The 21,192-nt window shown below is 42.5% G+C and overlaps 2 protein-coding genes across 2 annotated transcripts in view; one reads left to right on the top strand and one right to left on the bottom strand.

The window, feature by feature from the left end:
• The window catches only part of LOC122918625 (influenza virus NS1A binding protein), a 20,363-nt gene extending 18,480 nt beyond the window's left edge, over nucleotides 1-1,883 (bottom strand). The window contains exon 1 of the mRNA XM_044267294.1: nucleotides 1,798-1,883. The gene's annotated coding sequence lies outside the window, so the exon portion shown is untranslated. The remainder of the gene's footprint in view (nucleotides 1-1,797) is intronic.
• On the top strand, nucleotides 1,594-21,160 carry LOC122917981 (collagen alpha-1(II) chain-like). The gene is made up of 5 exons (XM_044266137.1): nucleotides 1,594-1,751; nucleotides 1,815-2,313; nucleotides 7,515-7,601; nucleotides 9,009-9,065; nucleotides 21,145-21,160. The coding sequence occupies exons 1-4, from the start codon at nucleotides 1,594-1,596 to the stop codon at nucleotides 9,027-9,029; spliced, it is 765 nt and encodes a 254-aa protein (XP_044122072.1). The 3' UTR covers nucleotides 9,030-9,065; nucleotides 21,145-21,160.
• The last annotated feature ends 32 nt before the right edge of the window (nucleotides 21,161-21,192 follow it).

Consider the following 21,192-nt stretch of genomic DNA (forward strand, 5'->3'; position numbering starts at 1 on the left):
TATCTTGGTATCAGTAATTAAGACATTTCCCTAATAAAAGAACATTCTACATTAAAAACCACGTTTGCAAAACTACATTCAATTGCCATCATAAATATACCTCAACCAAGGAAAAAAGCCCACTCCAAAGTAGCCCAAAAGATACCAATTTAAAACTAAAACCAAACCTGGGATCCTCTGGGTTTTTTTTTGCGGGGGGTGGGGGGGTGGTAGACAAACAGTACAAATTAAGATAAAAGGTATAATTAATATCTATTAACTAACTATATAGATTTCACATATTAGAAAAATTCAGAGGAAAACCATTCCAGGTCTCTTTTAGGTCAGTGTGTGTTCTAGTCCAATTTTACCACCAACTACCAAACTACAGACATCTGAGAAGCCTGCCAGCTAGCTTTAAAGGATACTGTTGTTAATCCAATTCTAAACAGTGTTTGTCTCATCTCCAGATATACAACTGCTCTCCTTAACATCCTTAAGAGGAAGATTTCAGCACGATTATGCCTACAACTATTCATCCGTATTTTGTTATCCTAAAATCAATTGCCAGTGCCAGAGTTATTAAAGGAAAATACGGATTCTGCCCACAGTCTGGCCCACGCTGTACTTGTTCAACTGTTAAAGAGTAGTTAAGTACCACGCTTCCAAAGTTGTTACTTATCACTAGACCGAAGATCACCACGCAAAGTCCTCAAAGAACAGTTTGATACGAGAGTATTCTAATCCTCCATCACTGGCAATAGACATTAGGAAACAAAACCACGCTCTTAGGCCTATGTCTACTTGCTACAAGTTTTGAAACGTCCGCTGTTTCAAATCTACTATGTACTCAGTGAATCTATTTCTAAAATATTGGTCGTCCAAGTCTTCTTACATTCAACTCTCAATCTGATATTGCCTGATACTTTCCTACCATCAAGAATTTACAAGCAAACGCCGTTTTTCAAGACGCGTGCAAAAATGGAAAAAGAGCAGACCTCTCCGCCGATTTTTTTTTTTTTTAAACAAGGCAAGTGGCGATCGCCCCAGAGTGACTCAAGAGTCGGGTAAGCCCCAGGCCTTCCTCCCAGCGCCGCCCGGAGGGCGCCCACTCCCAAGGCTGGAAGGCAAGGCGCCCAGCGCCCGCACACCCCCGGCTGGGATTGGCCGGCCACGCAGTCATTCAGCGCCGACACGTCAGGGCAGCCGCTCCCTCCCTCCTCCCGCCCCCTTCTCCCCGCGCTTGGCAAGAAAAGCGGGCAACGTGGAGCGGGAACAAAGGACCCCGCGGCCCACGGCGATCCGGGACGCGGTGCCACCCCACTCCAGGCCCGAGGCACCGAGGCGGCCCGGAGCCGGCTCCACGCCCACACGCGCCGAGTCCTGGGAGGTCCCAGGGAAGAGAGTCCAGACCTCGTGAGACCCAGACACCGGGAGTCGGTTCCTGACAGCGGGAAAGGAGATTCCCGCGTTCTCCTTCCGGCAGTCATCCCTGCGCGTGTCGCCCTGACCCAGGCCCCCGAGAATCCCATGGGCAAAAACTCCCGTCCCACTTCCTCTGCCCGAGCTGAGGCAGCCCGCAGCCGCCTCGGCCGCCAACGCGACCCGGCAACCATGGCAGCGCCGGGAGCGCGGGGCCCGCGCGGCGCCAGCTCCTCGCCCCCAGAAAGCGGCAGCAGCGGCTTGGAGCGTCCTCCCCCGGGACCAGGACGCTGCTCCGCGCCTCGCACCGTCTCCCCAGCCGCCCGCGCCATCCCTCTGCTCGGACTCCGGTCGCGCCCTCTTCCTCCTCCACGGTCTGGAACCTGCGCGTATTACCTGGTTCATCTCTGAAGAGGTGGAAAAACTCATGTCTGGAGCTTCGATGGGGAGCAGGAGGAAGCGGGCGGGAATCGGCCCAACGGAAAGCGCCTCGAGGCCACGGAAGGGGGGAGCGGTCGAGCGGGAAGACCAGCGGTCAGCCGCAGAGGCTGCGAGGAGGGGCCGCGCCACCGAGGGTTCGCGGGGACTCGCTCGCTCGCTGGCACTGCCGCGCGGAAGCAGCAGGCGGAGAGACTGTGCAGCTCGGCTGTGAGCGACCGACCTCCACGCGCGTCCCGGAGACACTGCCGCCGCCGCCGCCCCGCTCGCGCCGCACCCCCTCGCACGTCACCACGTGCGCCGCCGCAGTCGCCGCCGCCGCCAATGTCTCCCGGCAGCTTCCGGCCCGAAGCCGTCAGCGAATCACAAGCGAGCACGAGAAAGCTCCCGCTCGCGGCCCCGCCCACCGCTCGCCCAACCTCTCCTTCGCCGGCTTGGGTCCCTTCCTGCTCGGCTCAACTAGGTCAAGGCAAGGTGATCTCAGGGAGAGAGAGACGGTGTTTGGGGCTCGCCTCCTTTTATTGATCGTGTTGTGGTCTCCTTCCCTAGCCTCGCACCCTCGCACTCTCGCTTCGCCCTCTCGGACTGTGCCGGAACTGGTTTCCTCCAGCCGCCCTCACCTGTTCTGCCTCCCCCTCGAGGCACAATAGCTGGAGATCAGACGTGGGAGATTAGAGATCTCGACGTCCAGTTTACAGCTAGGCAACTGCCCTAGACTGGAGTTGGCCGCCCTGGACCTTAGAGTCTGCGGTTGGCGTGGGCCCTCACCTTTGTTGGAGGGAGGGGGGCATGGGACGTGGGGATTGTGAGTGAGAAGAGAGGCACGCTGCGGGAAGGGGTGAAAGGGTTCAGGAACCGGAAAAAAAAAACCCGGGTTGGCGCGGTCAGAGAAGGCCTTCTGTTATATTAGTGTTGCTATAAATTATTAGTGTTGCTATTAGTTCTGCTTTTGGTCCCCCGGATTTCTGTTTTGTCTGAGCACGGCTCTCCTTTCGGAGGCAGTCCCTTCTTTGCTGGTCTTGGCTGTCTTAAAAAGAAAAACAACAACAAAAAACCATGGAGAACCGGCAGTCCTTATCCTAGTCTTCCGGGGCCTTTCAGACCACATGCCAAACTTAGTTATCCACCCTGCCACTTTGCCCCCAAGAGTCAAACCTGTCCCCTGGGGACAGGAGCCCAGGATTGGGCTCTGACGGTAACTTCATGTGACTGAGGGCATGCTGGAAAGATTCCTAGATTAAAGGTGAGGGGATTTACAGAGGTGAAGTTGTTGAGAGTTTGGCAGAGGCGTCCAGGCTAACGTCCTGTTAGTTTATCCTGATGGAGGGAGGGCGCTTAGGCGGCGTGCGCCCCACTTTGTATTTGACCACTCAAGTTAATTTGTAGACATCTCCAGGAGCCTACCATTCTTTATCATGAAGTATTTATGCTTATGGGAGCAGGAAAAATAAATGTTGGGGCCCTTCATCAGCAATAGAAGCTTTACAGCTTTTCTTTCTAAAATCTTGAGGCAGGGCGGCTTGTTTTCTCACCCCTGTTCAATTGCGGGAGGAAACAGGAACTGAGATATCTATTAGTATGACTCTTCTATCTTGAGGATAAAAAGACTGCCATTTGCCACTGGGCTCTTGTTTTTGCCTCCTGATAATTAATAACCCACAACAGTGTTCACTTTTACTGCAAGTGAAACTATCAGAGTACATGCCTCTTCAGGTTTTTTTTTAAATATCATGGGGTTCATTCTTTCAGTGAGAGAGTATGAATTGCCTGCTTTAGAGAAGCACATGACTGTGTGGCCTGCTGGACACATGGTCCCACTTGCTGTACTCTAAATAGTGCCTTTGTGACCTGAAACAGTCAACACTTTTCTTAAAGCTACAGTGTGATCAGTCAGTACATTTTTGCCCTGTATGGAATCTCATATTTACACGTTACCTTTTCTGTAGATAGTGGCATAATTAATTAGTTCCATTTGTCCTCCAGTCAACTCCAGACTCAAGCCAATCCAAGTACTGTGTAATCTAGAGGACGACTTGAAAATGGAACACTGGCAATTTCAACCTTATAAAGTAACAAATTATAAGATGTTTTTCTTAATATTTAACTTAGGCAAGATATATGTGGAGAGTGCTTAATAAAAATAAAAACTATCAACTTCTGTTTTATGTCAGGCACTGCGAAAGATAAATTGGGAATTGGTGCCCATCTGTAATCTCTCCATTTTTCTCTCTGATCCTGCTTCAAATGTCGTCCCAGTGCTAAACTCTGACTTGTGTTTTATTCATTATATACGAGTTTGCTTGGGCTCCTCTAACAAAGTACCACAAACTGGATGGCTTAAACAACAGAAATTTATTGTCTCACAGTTCTGGAGGCCAGAAGTATGAGGTCAAGGTGTCTGCAGGGCCATGCTCTGCCTGTGGGAGCTAAGGAAGACTCTGTTCCAGCCTTTTCTCCTGGCTTCTGGTCGTTCTTTGGCTTGCATGTCATTTTCCCTGTGTGCTTATCTCTTGGGTCCAAATTTTCCCTTTTTATAAGGATGCCAATCGTATTGGATTAGTGGCCCATTCTAACTGAGTATGATCTCATCTTAACTAAATCTGCAGTGACTCTTTCCAAACAGATCACATTTTGAGGTATTGACGGTTAGGGCTTTTAACATATGAATTTTGGAGGGGACATAATTGAGCACATTGTGTTTTTCAAGTTTGGTTCACTGACCAAAACCACTCGGATATTCTTATTAGAAATGCAGTCCATAGGCTTCACCCTAACAAGTGATTCCCAAAGGAGGAGAGTGATTTTTGCCCCCGGGGCACATTTAGCAACATCTGGAATAGGCCCGGGGGAAGGATGCTATGGTATCTAGTGGACCTGGAATGCTGCTCAACCACCTACAAGGCACAGGGTAGTCCCCACAGCAAGAAAATAATCTCTTAATATATTAATAGGGCCAAGATTTGGAAACCCTACTCTAGAACTGCTAGATCAGAATCTGGGAAAGGGGCCTGGAAATCTACATTTTTAAAAAAAAGACTTTATTTATTTATTTGACAGACAGCAATCACAAGTAGGCAGAGAGGCAGGCAGAGAGAGAGGAGGAAGCAGGCTCCCTGCTGAACAGAGAACCTGATGCGGGGCTCGATCTCAGAACCCTGAGATCATGACCTGAGCCAAAGGCAGAGGCTTTAACCCACTGAGCCACCCAGGTACCCCTGGAAATCTACATTTTGATATGCATCCCAACAACCTGTATCCATACTAAAGTTTGGAAACCAGCACAGATACAAAAGCCTTTTCTAGGCATGTGAACATGAACCATTTTGTTTCAGATATTAGTCACACCTCTTCTTGATTAGCCATGCGAACTCTAAGTTAATCTAGGTAAATATTACTACTTAGCAATTCACACAGTTTACTCATCTCACCCTAACATTTTTTTTTAAGATTTTATTTATTTATTTGACAGAGAGAAAGATCACAAGTAGGCAGAGAGGCAGGCAGAGAGAGAGGAGGAAGCAGGCTCCCTGCTGAGCAGAGAGCCTGATGCAGGGCTCTATCCCAGGACCCCGAGATCATGACCTGAGCCGAAGGCAGAGGCTTAACCCACCAAGCCACCCAGGTGCTCCTTCAACTGGAAACGTGTTTACATTTTAACACTTCTATACCACATTACCTTGTTTTGGTCAACTGTCTTAATATTCTGGATGTCCATTGCCAAATGAAAAAAGCATTACAAATTTATGGTTTGACAAGTCAGTGCTTTGCCTCCTCTTGTCCACTGGTTTCTGTTGTACTCTGAGTGGCCGACTGACTTGTCTATTTCATATATTGCTCTCATCTCTTATAGTCTATGCTTGCTGTCCACCCCCCCTTTCTTTTTGTCTTTTTTGGCATTTGAAAATATTTTTGTGGTACGTTAGTGGTGGCTTAAGAGCACAAGCAAGAAAATGGTAGTGTCATAAAAGTCACAAGAAACACAGGGGAAAATCCTAAAACTCCATTAAAGTGGGTCTTTGGAAACTCTTATGTATTACAGTATGTAACAAATGGAGAACTTGCTACCATTCTAAAAATTGTTTTAAGTATTCTCTTTTAGACTCTTCCATTTTCCTGGTAAGACTTCCATAGAAAATTTGCATCAGAACAGATAATATAATCTGATATTTTGATCCTGCATTAGCCTCGCTCTTATATTATCTAAGCCAACTGTTTTACTAATGACCTTTTGTTGGTTTTCTAAAGTCATCACTGGTAAAATTTTAAGAACTCTAGCCCCCTCTTCCAGTAACCAAGACCCCCAATAGTTTCTTTCTCTTTAACGATTCCTTAGGAATTAAAACTTCTCATGTCATTCAGACGTTCTTCTAGTGACATTATATGACCTTCAAGCCTGCTACCTTTTTAGACTATGCGGCCAACAACTGTATATTCAGCTCTTGAATTCTAATGTGTAACCTAAGCTTTACAAGTCTTCATCCAGAACACGTTCTGTTTAAAAAAAAAATTAATTGTTGAAAATAAGCAACGCATGGAATAAACAGCTGAGTTTTTTTTTAATGTTAGGTTAGTCACCATACTAAGCTAAGTTTTTAATGTCAATGTTACAATCAAATGTATAAACAAAGCTGTGGTAACATAAGTGCAAATCTACACAGTTCAATCCAGGAGTGATCTTTTATTGTGTTCACATCCAGAACTTGATCCCTAAATGGATGGAAGTTACACGCTATAGTTCAGTTGGACTAGCCGCCAACTGTTGCCTAGTGTAAACTGATCACCTGATGAATGACGTCTTTAGAGAACGAAACAGAAAAGATAGAGCAGTGGGGGTGTAACATCGATTCTCCTTTATCTGTAATGTGTCCTGCTCTCTGGAGGAGACTGGAACGAAGGACAATGAGATAATACTGAAATTTTACAAGAGTCTAATAAATTAGGCTTTCTAAACTACCGAAGACAGAAAGTCATAAACTTGTTATCTAAGGGTTCCCCCACCCTGATAGTGATCCCTCAAGGCTATGGTCTTCCTAAATTGGTACCCTCAGGAACAGAATTGTGAAGTAAGAGGTTTTCTGTCCCAGTCATCTCTTCTCTAATATCTTACTAGAGAGAAAAATGTGAAAGGAAATCTAGTGGCAGTGTGTTCTCCCAATACCCTTAAGGCTGACCAGGCCTGAGACACACTTCTCTTCCTTATGGACTTGTCTCTTCTCAATACCTTGCTCCAATCTATATCTCTCAAGACCCAGTTAGTACCTTGCTGCTTCCAAGAAGTGGACTAGTGTTACGGGAAGAGTGCTGGACTGGCAGGTCTAGGCCCACATCTTGTCTCTGTTCCTTAACTATTTAAGGAAAATCTCTTGTCTTAATGATTGTGTTTTCTAATCCTTAAAATGGGAACAATAATACCTCTTTCACAGAATTATATACTTGGCGCATGGTGGGTGATAAGTAAATATGTATATATAAATTTATTTAAATACCTCCCCCAGTTACTCCAGAATACATAATTTTTCTTCTGTCTTCCTGAGCCTGGGCACATCACTTGTTAACACTCACTTAATTCACCACAGGATACTTTTATCCTTGCAGATCTAAGAGATGAGTGAATTGAATATTTGAATTCGTAACAGCAACTCAGGCTCTTAAGTCAGTTGTTCCTCTGCCCTCAGGTATCCTTGAAGTGTTGGAAGAATGAATGTCAGAATCACATTCTTTCATGGCTCTTTCTGTCAAATGGATGTTTCCAGATAATGAAGGTAAGTAATGGAGGGCAAGACTGTGATGGAGTAGAAAAATTAGAAAGGGAGTGGTAATTGAGGCATATCCCATAGCAGAGGGAATAAAGTTACTTCAATGACTAAGAACAAGGACATTGGATCTCCTTACCTAATATCCCTTCCCCTTCTCAAAGAGGTCTCAAATATGCTGAAGGGGCTGTAGGATTGTCAACTCTACTTCTTCATCTTGACTTCTCGTGGTCCAGATTCAAGGTATGTTCTATTCCATAAGTTGTAGGAACCTGAAAATCCATACTGTTGTGAGGAGAGGGTAATCTATTCCACTTTGTGCTCTGTGGGGATAAGGACCGTGGTTCATTTTTTTTAAAAATCTGATCATAGCACCTAACCTAGTATTTTTGTGAATGATTTTTGTCTTCTAAAAATATCTATTGAACTTCTGGAAATTGTTTTTTTTTGTGTTAGTTAAATAGGAAATTCTGCTTTTTTTTTTTCTCTGCAAAGTACTAACATTTTCTTTGCTATTAAGGGGATTCTGTCAATTTATAAGCCTCTTTCTTCAATAACTTATCATAGTGTTGTAAATGATTTAAAGCCTGCCAAATCATGAAAATTTTATTGCTTTTACTCTATCTAGAATGAATTTATGGATATTCAATTTGCATAGTAACCATAAATGAAAGAGAAAAATCCTTTAGTTATATGCATTTTTTAAAGGTAACAGATTGCCTACTGAGAAATTAGCTTCATTAATTGGCCACAGTGTCACTATGTGGAAATTTCTGGTTAATCTTTTAGTGTTGCATAAATTCTTATTCGTTCCATTAAGTTTATGAAATGTGATGGACTCTCTCACCCAAAGGGATAGTAATATAGACATACCTTATAATTAGCCTGAACTTCTTTGAGGGTCTACATCAAGGAAACAAGTTAAATATAGATTTAAAAAATTTTCAAAGACACTGCAGAATCATGATCATTTCTTTACTGTGTTATTTTTTTCTTAAGGATTTTATTTATTTATTAGAGAGAGAGAGAGAGAGAGCACGTGCGTAAGCGGAGGGCAGGGGCAGGGGCAGGGGAAGAGATAGAGAGAGAAGCAGACTCCCAACTGAGCAGAGAACCCAGGACCCTGAGATCATGACCTGAGCCAAAGGTAGATGCTTAACTGAGACATCCTACCATGTTATTCTTGAAGTGGTATAAAGAATTAAGCCCAAGTTACTGAAAGCTTGAACACCTTAATGAATTAACAAGCTGTTTAGAATATATGTACAGTAACAGTATACTGCTTTTCCTGTGTTTCTTCTATGTGGAAAAGTGGTACTATGTAGCTGTTTCTCCGATTTTCATAAAATTATTTTCTGCCATAACAAAATGAATCCTCTTTTGTTTATTTGTTTGTTATTTCTCTGCATGTCCTAGAAAATTAAGAGAAGCCTGTGAACTGAGTCATCACAGCGAGGATCAAGATTCTTCATGGTAGGAAAAAAAAAGATTCTTCATGGTATATGTCTGTGCCGGGATACTATATCTGGACCTAGCAAATCTCATCTTTCACGTTCCTCTTCAGCCACACTGAATCCCTCCCATCCTTAATATACCATGCCCTTTGGACCTGCCCTTTGCACTGATTGAAGCACCCTTCGCTTGGTTAATTTCTGCTCATTTTCTAGGCCTCAGTGTAGAACTCGCTTGCTTCAGGCAACATTCCCTCACTGGCCAAAGCTAGATGGGCTGTCCCCTCCTATGAACTTGCCTAGCGCTCCAGCATATCTGTTCTCTCCGTAGCGTTAATCACACGGTAATGAAAATCTCACTTGTCTGTGCCCCTTCTGTGTGCTCCGTTCTGGGAGGACAGATGCCATCTTTTTCATCTTCACAACTGCAGTGCCCACCCTGGGCCAGGCACGTAGAGATCTGCTACACATCTCTGCAAAGGCAGTGGGGACTAGAGAGTGCATCATTACTATTGCCATAAGCCTTGAAGACATATCGATGTAAAAAAGGGACTTTTGGCTGAATTTTTGTAGTGCGATGATCAGTTTGTTTTAGCTTTCACATTCTAACCTAAAGTCATACGCGATGTTCACGGAGTAGTCAAGAGAGTATCACACAGGTACTTCTCTGTCACTTTTCAGAAAAATGTAGCAGGGGGGCCGCTGTAAGCATTTCATGTGATCCTCTTTGTGTACGTGGGGTGGCCCATGTGTCAGTGCTTGTTACCAAACAGCAAATCAAGCACACAGATCCTTAACAGATTTAATCATCCCATTTTCTGGAAGATAATGTATCTACCGTTTTGATACCAGTCAAGAGAGGTGTCATTCTAATGTTGCACATGTGTAAAACCTTTCCTACTCTGCAGAACCTGTTTCTGTGTGCTTAAGCTCTTGTATTACATCACAAGCTTCCTGCATGTCTTCTTTAGGCTTCAACAACCATAGCATCCAGCACGGTATCCAGCACATTGCAGAGGTCTGAGAACAATCAGCGAATTACAGAAGAATAACTTTGAGTGCTATAGGGGCATAGGGTCACTTCACATGTTATTTAATTCATTCCTCATAGCGGCTTCAAGAGGTATTATCATCCTTGTCTTATGGAGAAGGAAATGGGAATTTTGAGAAGCTGGAAACTTACCCAAAGTCATGTTACGTGAATGCTGGGGGCAGGAATTCATTCCAGGGGAGCTGAAGCCCACCCCTGTTCCACCACCATACTCTGCCTTTCCTTCTATGTTTCCTGACTCAAATTATTAATAATTTCCATAGGAGGCAGATGAGTCATCAGGCACAGCCAATTCATTGGAGGAGGGTTGGACAGGGAGGACGTTGATAGGTTATATAACTGAACTTTTGTCTTTGGGACTAGTGGCATTAGCTATTAAAGATCAGAAGCACAATATAACCAGTAAATAGAGCTGTGAACACACTAACCTAACAGGCAGACATAAGGAAGGGAGTAACTGTTCTTGATAAAAAGCATCCAATCTAACTTCACCCACAGATCTTTAAGAGAAACTAGATGGGGCAGAAATGGCTAGTTGACTATGTCTTCCATCCATTTCCCTTTTCTTCCTTAGAAACACAATACTAAATGTCACAGTTCCTAACCTCCATTGCAGCTAGTTTTGGTAAACTGAATTGTGTGGGGACTTCATGGGAGTATCCTTCAAAGGAAAGAGGAGTCCTCTTCTTCTTTCTTTTTTCTACTTGGCTGGGAGGCAGATGTGATGGATTAAAATCAAATAGCCATTATGGATCAGGTGGTGATAGGCCTAGGACTGACCAAAGCAGTGCCATAGGAAGAATCTAGCTTCTGCTGACCTTGGAGCTGCCATTTCTGCTTTGGACTGCCAAATTCTGGATTTCTTCTCTATGAAAGGGTAACAAATTGTCATCTTGTTTAAGCCCAAAATGGAAGTGGAAATAGCCAATTTAGTGATTTCCATCATTTAAAAAAGTGTCACTTCTGTGTGTTATTCTGTTTCTGTTCAATTTATTTCATCTTACAATCCTGCAGCTGTTTCTACTTCCTCGACCTTACACTGCACATTAAAACTAGCAGGCAGCAAATATCATTTCTGTGTTATAGTCTGTTTGGGTATTGATCCTTTCTAACAAGTTCACAGTGAGACCTTTGTTAGTGACTCTAATTAAAGGTCAGGAATCCGCATGTAAACCCTACAAATAATCTCAAGTTTTGAATTATCCTACTTAGGAAGTTAAGCCCTCCTTCAGCTTTCCCTGATCTGACCATTATCTAGTGCCACATCATTTTCCCCCCAAATAGCATATTATACTACTCCATACTTAGCAAATGTGTACCGAGTTTGCACACAACAGTGTGTAAAACATTGTGTTGTGCATGGTGAATTCACAGATGGATTGTAAGGGTTTTGATTCTTTTAGAAACTAATCAGTTTATTGAATAAAGTAAACTCTATGAGGTATACATAGGGAACGGCTTTATTTTTCCCTAACCTTCAAACATGCACTTACCTACTCATTCCTGCCCTGGAGATAACCCTTCATATAGATCTCATGGCTTTCCAGCCACTTTAATACCTGAAAAGTAAGGCTTACCTTCAGGTATTAAAAGACAAGTACAGTTCAGTCTAAATCCAAACCTAATGCCCAATTTTCTAATCTAATTACATCTAATCTCACATACAGTTCAAAGTTTCTCTGACCACCTCCAGCCCCCAGTCCAATGCAGGGTGCGGTGTGTGGTCTTGCACACGCTTCCATTACTCTCCACCCATTGTAGTAAATGCAGCGCCGTTCTAACCTTCGCCCTTTATCCCTTTGACATTCCCTCTTGTTCACTTTTCTCCAGTCCTGTTGGCTCCTTTCCTCTCCAGAAACTACTAACCATGTTCTTGCTAAGGACCTTTGGGTATTCTGTTCTCTCTGCATGGCTTTTCCCCTCACTTTTAGGCCTTGGCCCCAGTGTCCTTTTATCAGCGAGGTCTTCCCTGATCACTCCATCTCAGGCAACACAGCCACACCCATCACTTACTCTGCTTTATTTTTCTCATCTCATCATCCGATAAGTTGTCTGCTAAGAAGCAAGGCGCCTGTCTCCCCTTCTGCAGATTCCTTCCATCTTTTATGGGGGAGGTTGGGAGGTAACGTACCTTTCTCTGTGAGGAGAAATGTGTGAGGAGAGAAGGAAAAAGAGCTCAAACACTCCACTCCTTTGAATTCCTGCTCTCCTTGACCTTCTTCCATGATCTTTCACAATTTGGCCATGTCCTATAAAAGCTGGAAGTGAGGGCTTCACAGATACTGGACTGATTTGTTCTGTTTTGTTTTTTAAGATTTATTTATTTGAGAGAGAGAGAGAGAGAAAGAGAGTATTGTGGGAGAGGTCAAGGGAGAGGGAAAGAGAATCCCAAGCAGACTCCCCACTGAGCTCAGAGCCCATGCAAAACTCAGTCCTGCGACCCAAGCGAATATGACCAGAGCTGAAATCTAGTTGAACGCTCTACTGACTGAGCCACCCCGGTGCCCCTGATTTTTTTTTTTTCATTAAGTCTGGCCTTTATGTTTAAGGCACTCTCTTTAGAATGGGGCTGGGGGGTGGTGGTGGAATTGTCTCTTATTATTCTCAGCTTTGGGACTTCAGCTACAATATAGAGGCAACACGCTGAGTAGATAAGAACCTTCTCACAAACTGGTGTGCTCTGTTCCAAAAAGAACATTTGAATTTGAGGTAATCATATGATATGAGCAGATGGCTCCATGAATTCAAGATGTCCAAATTTTAGGAAACAGGAACCTAGGCATTTATGTAGCTCAAAAGCAATATAAAATTGGTTATGCCTTATTAGGATAGAAAGCTACTGGCTCTTGCTGCGTAGCATTCACTCTTTTCTGCTTGGACCAGCATCCTTTGGCTGCAGTGAATGTTCACGAATGGGTGTGTGACCAAATTTGTGCAATTAGAACAAGTACTTGGGTATTGGCTGCATAGGAATGGAAGATATATGCCTAGTGCTGTTCCAGCTGTCACAGGGAGAGAACTTGCCTCAGAGGGAAGGCAATAAACAGGAAAGTGGATGTGAGAGATGGAAAGAGACCAAAGCGCAGTGATGTTACACTGGATCCAGCCATGCCTGAAGTCAGTGCCTACACTTTTTGTATGAGTCAGTTAATCCACACACCCTCCTCCCCATAAGCCAAGTGATTTGGCTTTTCATCACTTACAGCCCATTAGGGCTGGTTGTTATGCCATTTATCGACTTAAATCTTTGCCTGTGCATTGTCATCAGAACTGGTATGGCCCTCGCATATTTTCTCAAGATGTACTTTTTCCAGAGAATGATGATAATTAAAAGGACCTATTATTGTCCTGCTCTGGGATTCTTCTGGCCATGGGGCACATGAGAAGAACTACTATTAGTAATGGTTTTGAGAAATACACTAATGTTTTATTTGGATGCGTAGTTTGTGATTCAGAATTTTACTGTTTTATGTATGGCTGAAGAAATTTTCTTATTCATTTCCCATAATGATTCAACAAGGAAGGCTTATATTCATTTTATTCATCATTTTTATTAATCTTTAGAGAAACTATCTAAATATCTTTAGGTTACTAATCTTTCATGTTCCGGTATAAAGTATATAATTAACCCTGAATTACCAAAACTTTTAAAGTAAACTAAAATTCTTTAACATGCAAAGAATTATATTCTTCCTAGTGCCTGAGACATTCTTCTAATAAAGAGATTTAAAAGGAAATATAATCCAGTCAAAGTGGTTTACATCTTTGAGAACTCTTTGCAGTGTAATTGTTGGGAGAATTAATTTTTTGGACAAAATCAGAAATTATTCATATTACTGTGATTTTACACACACTAAAGTTCTTTATTATTTTTTTTTTTTGGATTTTACTTATTTATTTGAGAGAGACAGAGAGCATGAACAGGGGAAGGGGCAGAGGGAGAAGCAGGCTCCCCACTGAGCAGGAAGCCTGATGTGGGTGGGGCTCAATCCCAGGACCCTGGGATCATAACCTGAGTTGAAGGCAGATGCTCAACCAATTGAGCCACCTGGGATCCCCAAGTCTGCCAATATTAAATAATAACCAAGCAATGATTAGTTTTCAGGGTCCTTATTTTAAGGATGAATAAGTCAGATAAAATATGAATATATATATTGGCCTTAAACACAAATCAAACTAGAATCCTGAGGGTCAACTTAGTAGACAATCTGGGAAACCATAGCTCTACTCATTTCAAAGAAATAAAATAGGGAATAGATAATCTGTTCCTTATCTCCCCACCTGAAATTATTTCCTAATGCAACTCAAAACTCAGAATGCGAGTTATAATTCTAATATGTAAAAACAGAGATGGAACTTTGAGCCATCTAAAGAACATTACGACTAGGAATGTGACATTAGCTAGCCAGAGATAAAATTTGGTGTGTTCAAAGAAACTTCTCGAGAATAGTTAGATTTTGTAGCGATTTAATTTAATCCTGGTATTGCAAATAGATTTCAATTTAGATGTCAAGACCAGTTAGTTGACAGTGTTGTTCGCAGTGTTGGGTTGTGAAGAATCAAGACCAAGTCTCAATGTAGTGGAATAAGTGTAACTATTGATGAATGATATCTGCCTTGTACAGGGAGAGAGACAGTGAAGCTCCCCATCCTTGTGGCTACCGTCCCCCTTTTAAGTTATATTTGGAGGTATGTGAAGTCACATAGGGAGCTGGTGACCTGGATTGGGTCAGAAACAACTATTTGGGAAGTATAGTTTCTTGAAAAATGATACACGGGGCACCTGGGTGGCTCAGTCAGTTAAGCGTCTACCTTCAGCTCAGGTCATGATCCTGGGGTCCTGGGATTGAGCCCCATGTCAGGCTCCCTGCTCAGGGAGCCTGCTTCTCTCTCTCCTTCCCTCTCGTGCTCTCTCTCAATATCTCTGTCTCTCTCTCCAATAAGTAAATAAAATATTTTAAAAATGATCAGAAGACCTTGTCCAATCACCCAGTGTATATAACTATATCGGTCTAAAAGGGAACCATGTTACACTGATTTGGGTTAGAAATGTGAGCTTTTCACAAATATGGTACTACACCCAACCCCAGAGACAGAGGTCCTTGACAAAGAAATCTACAAATCTCTTTTAACAAACAAAGTGTAAGTCTTCAAGTTTAGTAAAGTATGATAATTTCTGTGGGGAGACTACATAGTTGATCTTTTCTGAGTACATCAAATTCATGTTCATTATCTATTTTGCCACTTGGCACTGTAAATCTTTTTTTTTTTTAAGATTTTATTTATTTATCTGCCAGAGAGAGAGGGAGAGCACAAATGGGGAGAAGAGCAGGCAGAGGCAGAAGCAGGCTCCATGCTGAGCAGAGAGCCCGATGTGGGACTCGATCCCAGGACCCTGGGATCATGACCTGAGCCAAAGGCAGACGCTTAACCAACTGAGCCACCCACGTGTCCCTGGCACTGTAAATCTTTAGTGGAATTCTAAATATAAAGAGGAAAGTAGTTTCTTTCCTTTAGCAAATGGGGCATCTGTTGTTTACAGGGATCCCAAAGTCCCTCCAATGGGTGACACTGTCAAACTGAAGGCTACTTCACGGAGAATGGAGAAGGAAAGTGCTGTGTCCTTGTTGGTCAAAACAAATCCCAGGGCACATCTCTCGGTGGGGCTCATTCTGTTGGTTGGATATGTTGCCACCCAATCTGGGTGACGCACCTGGTGAGTCAGGACAGTGACAACTTCTTACCCAGCTTCCTGGCCAGACTCAAGCCAATTTTGTCTCTTAGCCAAATGACATAAAAAACAACTTGAGGAAAATACCAAGTTATGTCTTTCCAAGACAGTTGGTTTCCAGTAGTGTCTGGTCTGTGGCTAAAATTCTAGACTTGAAATTAGGAGAACTCAGAATCTTGGACAATTCAGCTTCCTTGAGCACCTTAGTTTTGTCTTATTTTTAATTGGGAAGAGGGGCAGGTTAGGTAGAGACAGTAAAGGAGGGGATTTCATATTTAATGACTTCTAGATGTTTGATTTAGAGTTCCCTGCTCTCCCCAGACCACACCCATGGCTCCCAAGAAAGGCAATGAGATGCTTATCCTGCAGATTGGAGGAAATACAGGGTCTCCTGACCCCCCCCTCCCCCACTTGCTGGAGGATGTCTCCAAGGTCTGTCACACAAGCGATTTGACCTCTGGTCTCCCTGGCTACCTCACGGTTTCAGATATTTCTGTGGCCTTGTGGCTCTCGAGATGGGCACGGTTGTGAAGATAGTACCTCACTCCTCACTTGCGTTGTAATCTGTCTTCCAACAGTGCCTCCTTGAGCAGTTTCCCACATGTGTCTGGGTAATGTGGCCCCACGTTATTATTTACCAGCACTCTTATAGGTGTCTTTTCCCTGGGAATGGGCAGAAGTTCCTGAGGATTGGGCTGAGAATAATCCAACTCATGCAAAATCACCTTTTCCTCTAGAAGGCCTGCGCTTGTCGCTTTATCATGCATACAAGCCAGCATAGATCTCCCTCACTGGGTTAAATTCTTTAAACCAGTGGTCTTCGAAATTCTGTATAACTCCGTGTCTTTGCGCATTTGCAAGTTGGCATCTGAACATGTACAAATAATATATTTTATATTATCATTATGCTTTAAAATCTTTTTCTCGTGCTCGCTTCGGCAGCACATATACTAAAATCTTTTTCTCAAAATCTCAGACTTGTTGATTTCCTTTATTCAGATAAGACATTGTTCATAAAGCGAGAGAGCAAGTTATTTTTTTCTCCACATTCTCACCAACACTTGTTGTTTCTTGTATTTTTTATTTTAACCATTCTGACAGGTGTGAGGTGATATGTCATTGTGGTTTTGATTTACATTTCCCTGATGATGAGTGATGTTGAGCATCTTTTCATGCGTCGGCCATCTGTATGTTTTCTTCAGAGAAATGTCTGTTCACGTCTACTTCCCATTTTTTAATTGGATTATTGATTTTTTTGGTGTTGAGTTGCACAAGTTCTTTATGTATTTTAGATATTAACTCTTTACTGGATATGTCATTTGCAAAGATCCTCTCCCATTCAGTATGTTGTTTGTTTTGTTTTGTTTTGTTGATTACTTGTTTGTCTTCTGTGCAGAAGTTTTTTATTTTGATGTAGTCCCAATTGTTTATTTTTGCTTCTGTTTTCCTTGCCTCAGGAGATTTATCTAGAAAAATGTTGCTATAGTCAATGTCAGAGAAATTACTGCCTGTGTTCTTTTCTAGGGTTTTTATGGTTCCAGGTCTCATGTGTAGGTCCTTATTGCATTTTGAGTTTATTTTTGTGTATGGTGTAAGAAGGTGGTCCAGTTTCGTTCTTTCGCAGGTAGCTGTTCAGTTTTCCCAACACCATTTGTTGAAAAGACTGTATTTCCCATTGCATATTCTTGAGTGCCTGGCAACTTATTGGTCTCAGTAGACATTCATTGATTGAATGAAAGAAATAAAGTGTCTGCCTTTGGTTACTGAGTTGCTTTTGACAAGTTTAAAAATGCAAACTTTGAATAGGTTCAGCATCCCTCTGAACATAATGGTTGGCTTTGTGGACTCTTCATCTTGCTTGCTTTTTTTTTTTTTAAGACTTTATTTATTTATTTGACAGACAGAGATCACAAGTAGGCAGAGAGGCAGGCAGAGAGAGAGAGGAGGAAGCAGGCTCCCTACTGAGCAGAGAGCCCAATGTGGGGCTCGATCCCAGGACCCTGGGATCATGACCCGAGCCGAAGGCAGAGGCTGTAACCCACTGAGCCACCCTCGTGACCCAATCTTGCCTGCTTTTTGCAAACCACATTGGCAAACAATGCACAGACTAGGATTCCTGCCCTCACTGAAGTTACATTAGAATCTGAGTGTTGAGGGGCACCTGGGTGGCTCAGTGCACTAAGCATCTGCCTCTTGATTTCAGTTCAAGTCATGATCTTAGGGTTGAGAGATTGAGCCCTGAGTCGGGCTCCACGCTTAGTGGAGTAGTCAGGTTGGGATTCCCTCTCTCCTTCTTCCTCTGCCCCTACTCCTGCTCGCTCTCACTCTCTCTGTCTCTCTTAAATAATCTTTTTTTTTTTTTTTTTTTTTTAAGAATCTCAGTGCTGAAATGTAAAATGGTTAAGTGGCAGATGTCACTCATGTTTCTCTAGTTATACTTCTATTACACATCTCCTTACAGGTTTTTCAGAATGCCTCTGCAATTGTAGGTATATATGATTATGGAACCCGGGCCTGCAAAAAACCCAGCAGCTTTCGGTGTGGACTCTGCCAATGTACTTTGAGAACATGTATGTGTGTATATAATTGCTTGCTCCTTCCCTTCTGTGGAGCCCTTTGGGGTCAGAGCTCAGGGACAATGGGATCTTCAGTGTTTGCTGATAGATCAAGGCCAAGGAATTCAGTTTATAGTGTATAGTGTGTGAAACCTCAGGATGGTAGGAGCACAGCTGCCCGAGAGAAGAAAATATTATGTAATTTGAAATAGTTTTGACATGTTGGGATTTATATTTATGTCACTTTTCATTGGCTTTTAAAAAGCCAGATCACTCGAACGATTGCAATATATTGAAAATGTGTATAGTTAAAAAAAATAATTTCTTTCCTATATCCACAATAGTAGCCTTTCAGTTTTTGGTTTTGTGTCAAGTTGGACACTATCAACAAGTTCTATGCAAGTGAAAATGCAGACAGAACTTTACTCCCAGCTGTTTACCCGTAAAGGTTAGTCTCTTTAGGACAGTGCAACTAGGTGTTAGCTCTTAGCTTCCTCTTTAAAGCTGTGTGCTGCTCTGTGAGATCCTGGAGCTAGCCCCTAGCTGAGCTGCAGCGACAGTGGGGAGCATCAGAAACCCAAGCCATGAGCCATGCAGGTACATATCCTGAGCCCAAGGGAGGAGGATCTCTGCAGGACATCATTGTGCTTATAATTAATTCAGTGGTTAATGATTCACTTTTACATTTCAAATTTGCATTTATGCTAGTCAAGCAAAGAATCCTCGCGAAACACTAACTTTAGGGCTCCTCACCTCTTTGCCTGGGTTGTTGTCATTGGGTCCTGACTGGTATGTCCACTTCTGTTTTCAAGGAACTTGAACAGTGATTAGAATCACCAGATAAAACACAGAAGATTCTGTTAAATGTGAATTCCAGAGAAGCAAAATGATTTTTTTTTTTTTTTGGTAACTGTTGTGTCCGAAAAGATGTAGTATATTTTGTCCCCAGATATTGTATGGGATCACTATAAGGTATGATGGCATTACTTTTAAAAAATTTTTTTAAAGATTTTATTTATTTATTTGACAGACAGAGAGCACAAGTAGGCAGAGAAATAGGCAGAGAGAGAGGAGAAAGCAGGCTCCCCACTGAGCAGAGAGCCCGATGTGGGGCGTGATCCCAGAACCCTGGAATCATGACCTGAGCCGAAGGCAAAGGCTTTAACCCACTGAGCCACCCAGGTGCCCCTTAACAATTTTTTTTTAATCTATCAGTGCTGACCAGTTCCAAATTTCAGTATCTAGTCTTATCATGTGCTCTTAACTAATTATCTCCACCGTGATGGCTTGCAGGTAGTATGTTGAAATCTAAGCTCATTATCTTCCCTACCCATAATCTCAATTTCATCTGTCCATCCAGTTGCTGAATTGTCCTGGACCATTCATTTGCCCCTGGAACCCTTTAGGTAGGTCTGCAAGAGCTTTCACAAGCCTCTTTGTTTCTCTCTCTCTAGGTGACCAGTGATACCTTTAAAAGATTCCAGCACATTCCCTCTACTGTTTTCCCTCTTTTTACATCTTTCCTGCTTAATGAAGTGACTTTCAAACTTTGGACAATGACAAACACACACACACATATATGCATGAATATATGTATACACAGAATCAAAAGTTCCCTGCCACTATCCTTACCCTTAAAACCTGAGGAGCATTATGATGTTTTCTATTCTGTTTCATTTTTAAAAAGTTGCAATTTGGTCATCTCCTGAATGGATGAGTCATGACCTGTGGTTTAAAAAACGACTACTGATTCCATTTTGCAAATAACAATCTGACAGTTGTTATAAAACATTGAACAGATTGTGTCACTCCCTTACTTAAAATCTTTCAATAATTAGCCTTAAGAGAAAGTAGAAGATGCTCACTGTGGCATTAAAAGCCTCCAGCTTGCTCTTTTCTCTCATCAGCTGGTCCTCTTGTCAGAAGAGAGCGCCTCCCTTTTCCCTAGTGCTAACTCCCCACAGTAAACCAATTCTTCAGGCTCAAATGCCATTTGTTCAGGAGGCCTTCACTGACTTTTTACCTAGGTGCATCCCTTTACTAGATGGTCTTCCACACTTAACACTTTCATAGCAGAACCAACATTTAAAAATATTGGTTAGGCTCTCAGCTGTTCAAAATCCTTCAAAGACTCTTCATTTCATTCAGACTAAAATTCAAAGTCCTTGGAGTGGCTTATGCTATCCATTATGATCTCTCTTCCCACATCCCTGGACTTCTATGACCTTCTGCTACCCATTCTCCTTATTTATCCTGCTCCAGACATACTGGCTTCATTATTATTACTCCAGGTTGGCCAGGTACCCTCCTGCCCCAGCACCTTTGCATTTGCTGTTCCCTCTACTTGGAACACCTCCCATGCTGCAACATTTACTTGACATGCTTTCATTTCTCAAATGAAACATTGTCAATGAGGCCTTCTGCGGTCACCTTATTTAAAATGGCTTCTCCTAATCTGTCATTCTCTATTTTTTCTCTGTTTTATATTAATTTATTTTACTTATTTATGTTGCTTATTATACGTCTCTCTCCACTAGCATGTAAATTTTAAGATGATAGGGATTTTTGTTCACTGCTAAAATCCCAGCCCTTAGTCTAGTGTTTAGTTTGTAGTAGGTGCTCAACAAATTTATTTGTGGAATAAATGAACAAGTCAATAAGATACCTCTTATATATCCACTTTCAAATTGTTTTTCTCTTTAAATCTCTTTTTTAAAATCTTCTTTTTGTTTTGTTTTTAAGATTTTAATTATTTATTTGACAGAGAGATAAAATGCGGGCAGGGGGAGCAGCAGAGGCAGAGGGAGAAGCA

Source organism: Neovison vison, chromosome 10 (genome assembly GCF_020171115.1).
Source record: "Neovison vison isolate M4711 chromosome 10, ASM_NN_V1, whole genome shotgun sequence".
Classification (NCBI taxonomy): Eukaryota; Metazoa; Chordata; class Mammalia; order Carnivora; family Mustelidae; genus Neogale; species Neogale vison.

Excerpts from the sequence above, each read along its gene's own strand:
- LOC122917981 (XM_044266137.1), top strand. The coding sequence starts at position 1,594 with ATGGCAGCGCCGGGAGCGCGGGGCCCGCGCGGCGCCAGCTCCTCGCCC. Across the intron at positions 2,314-7,514 it reads CTCAACTAGGTCAAGGCAAG|GTATCCTTGAAGTGTTGGAA; the intron begins GTGATCTCAGGG and ends CTCTGCCCTCAG. Across the intron at positions 7,602-9,008 it reads GATGTTTCCAGATAATGAAG|AAAATTAAGAGAAGCCTGTG; the intron begins GTAAGTAATGGA and ends TGCATGTCCTAG.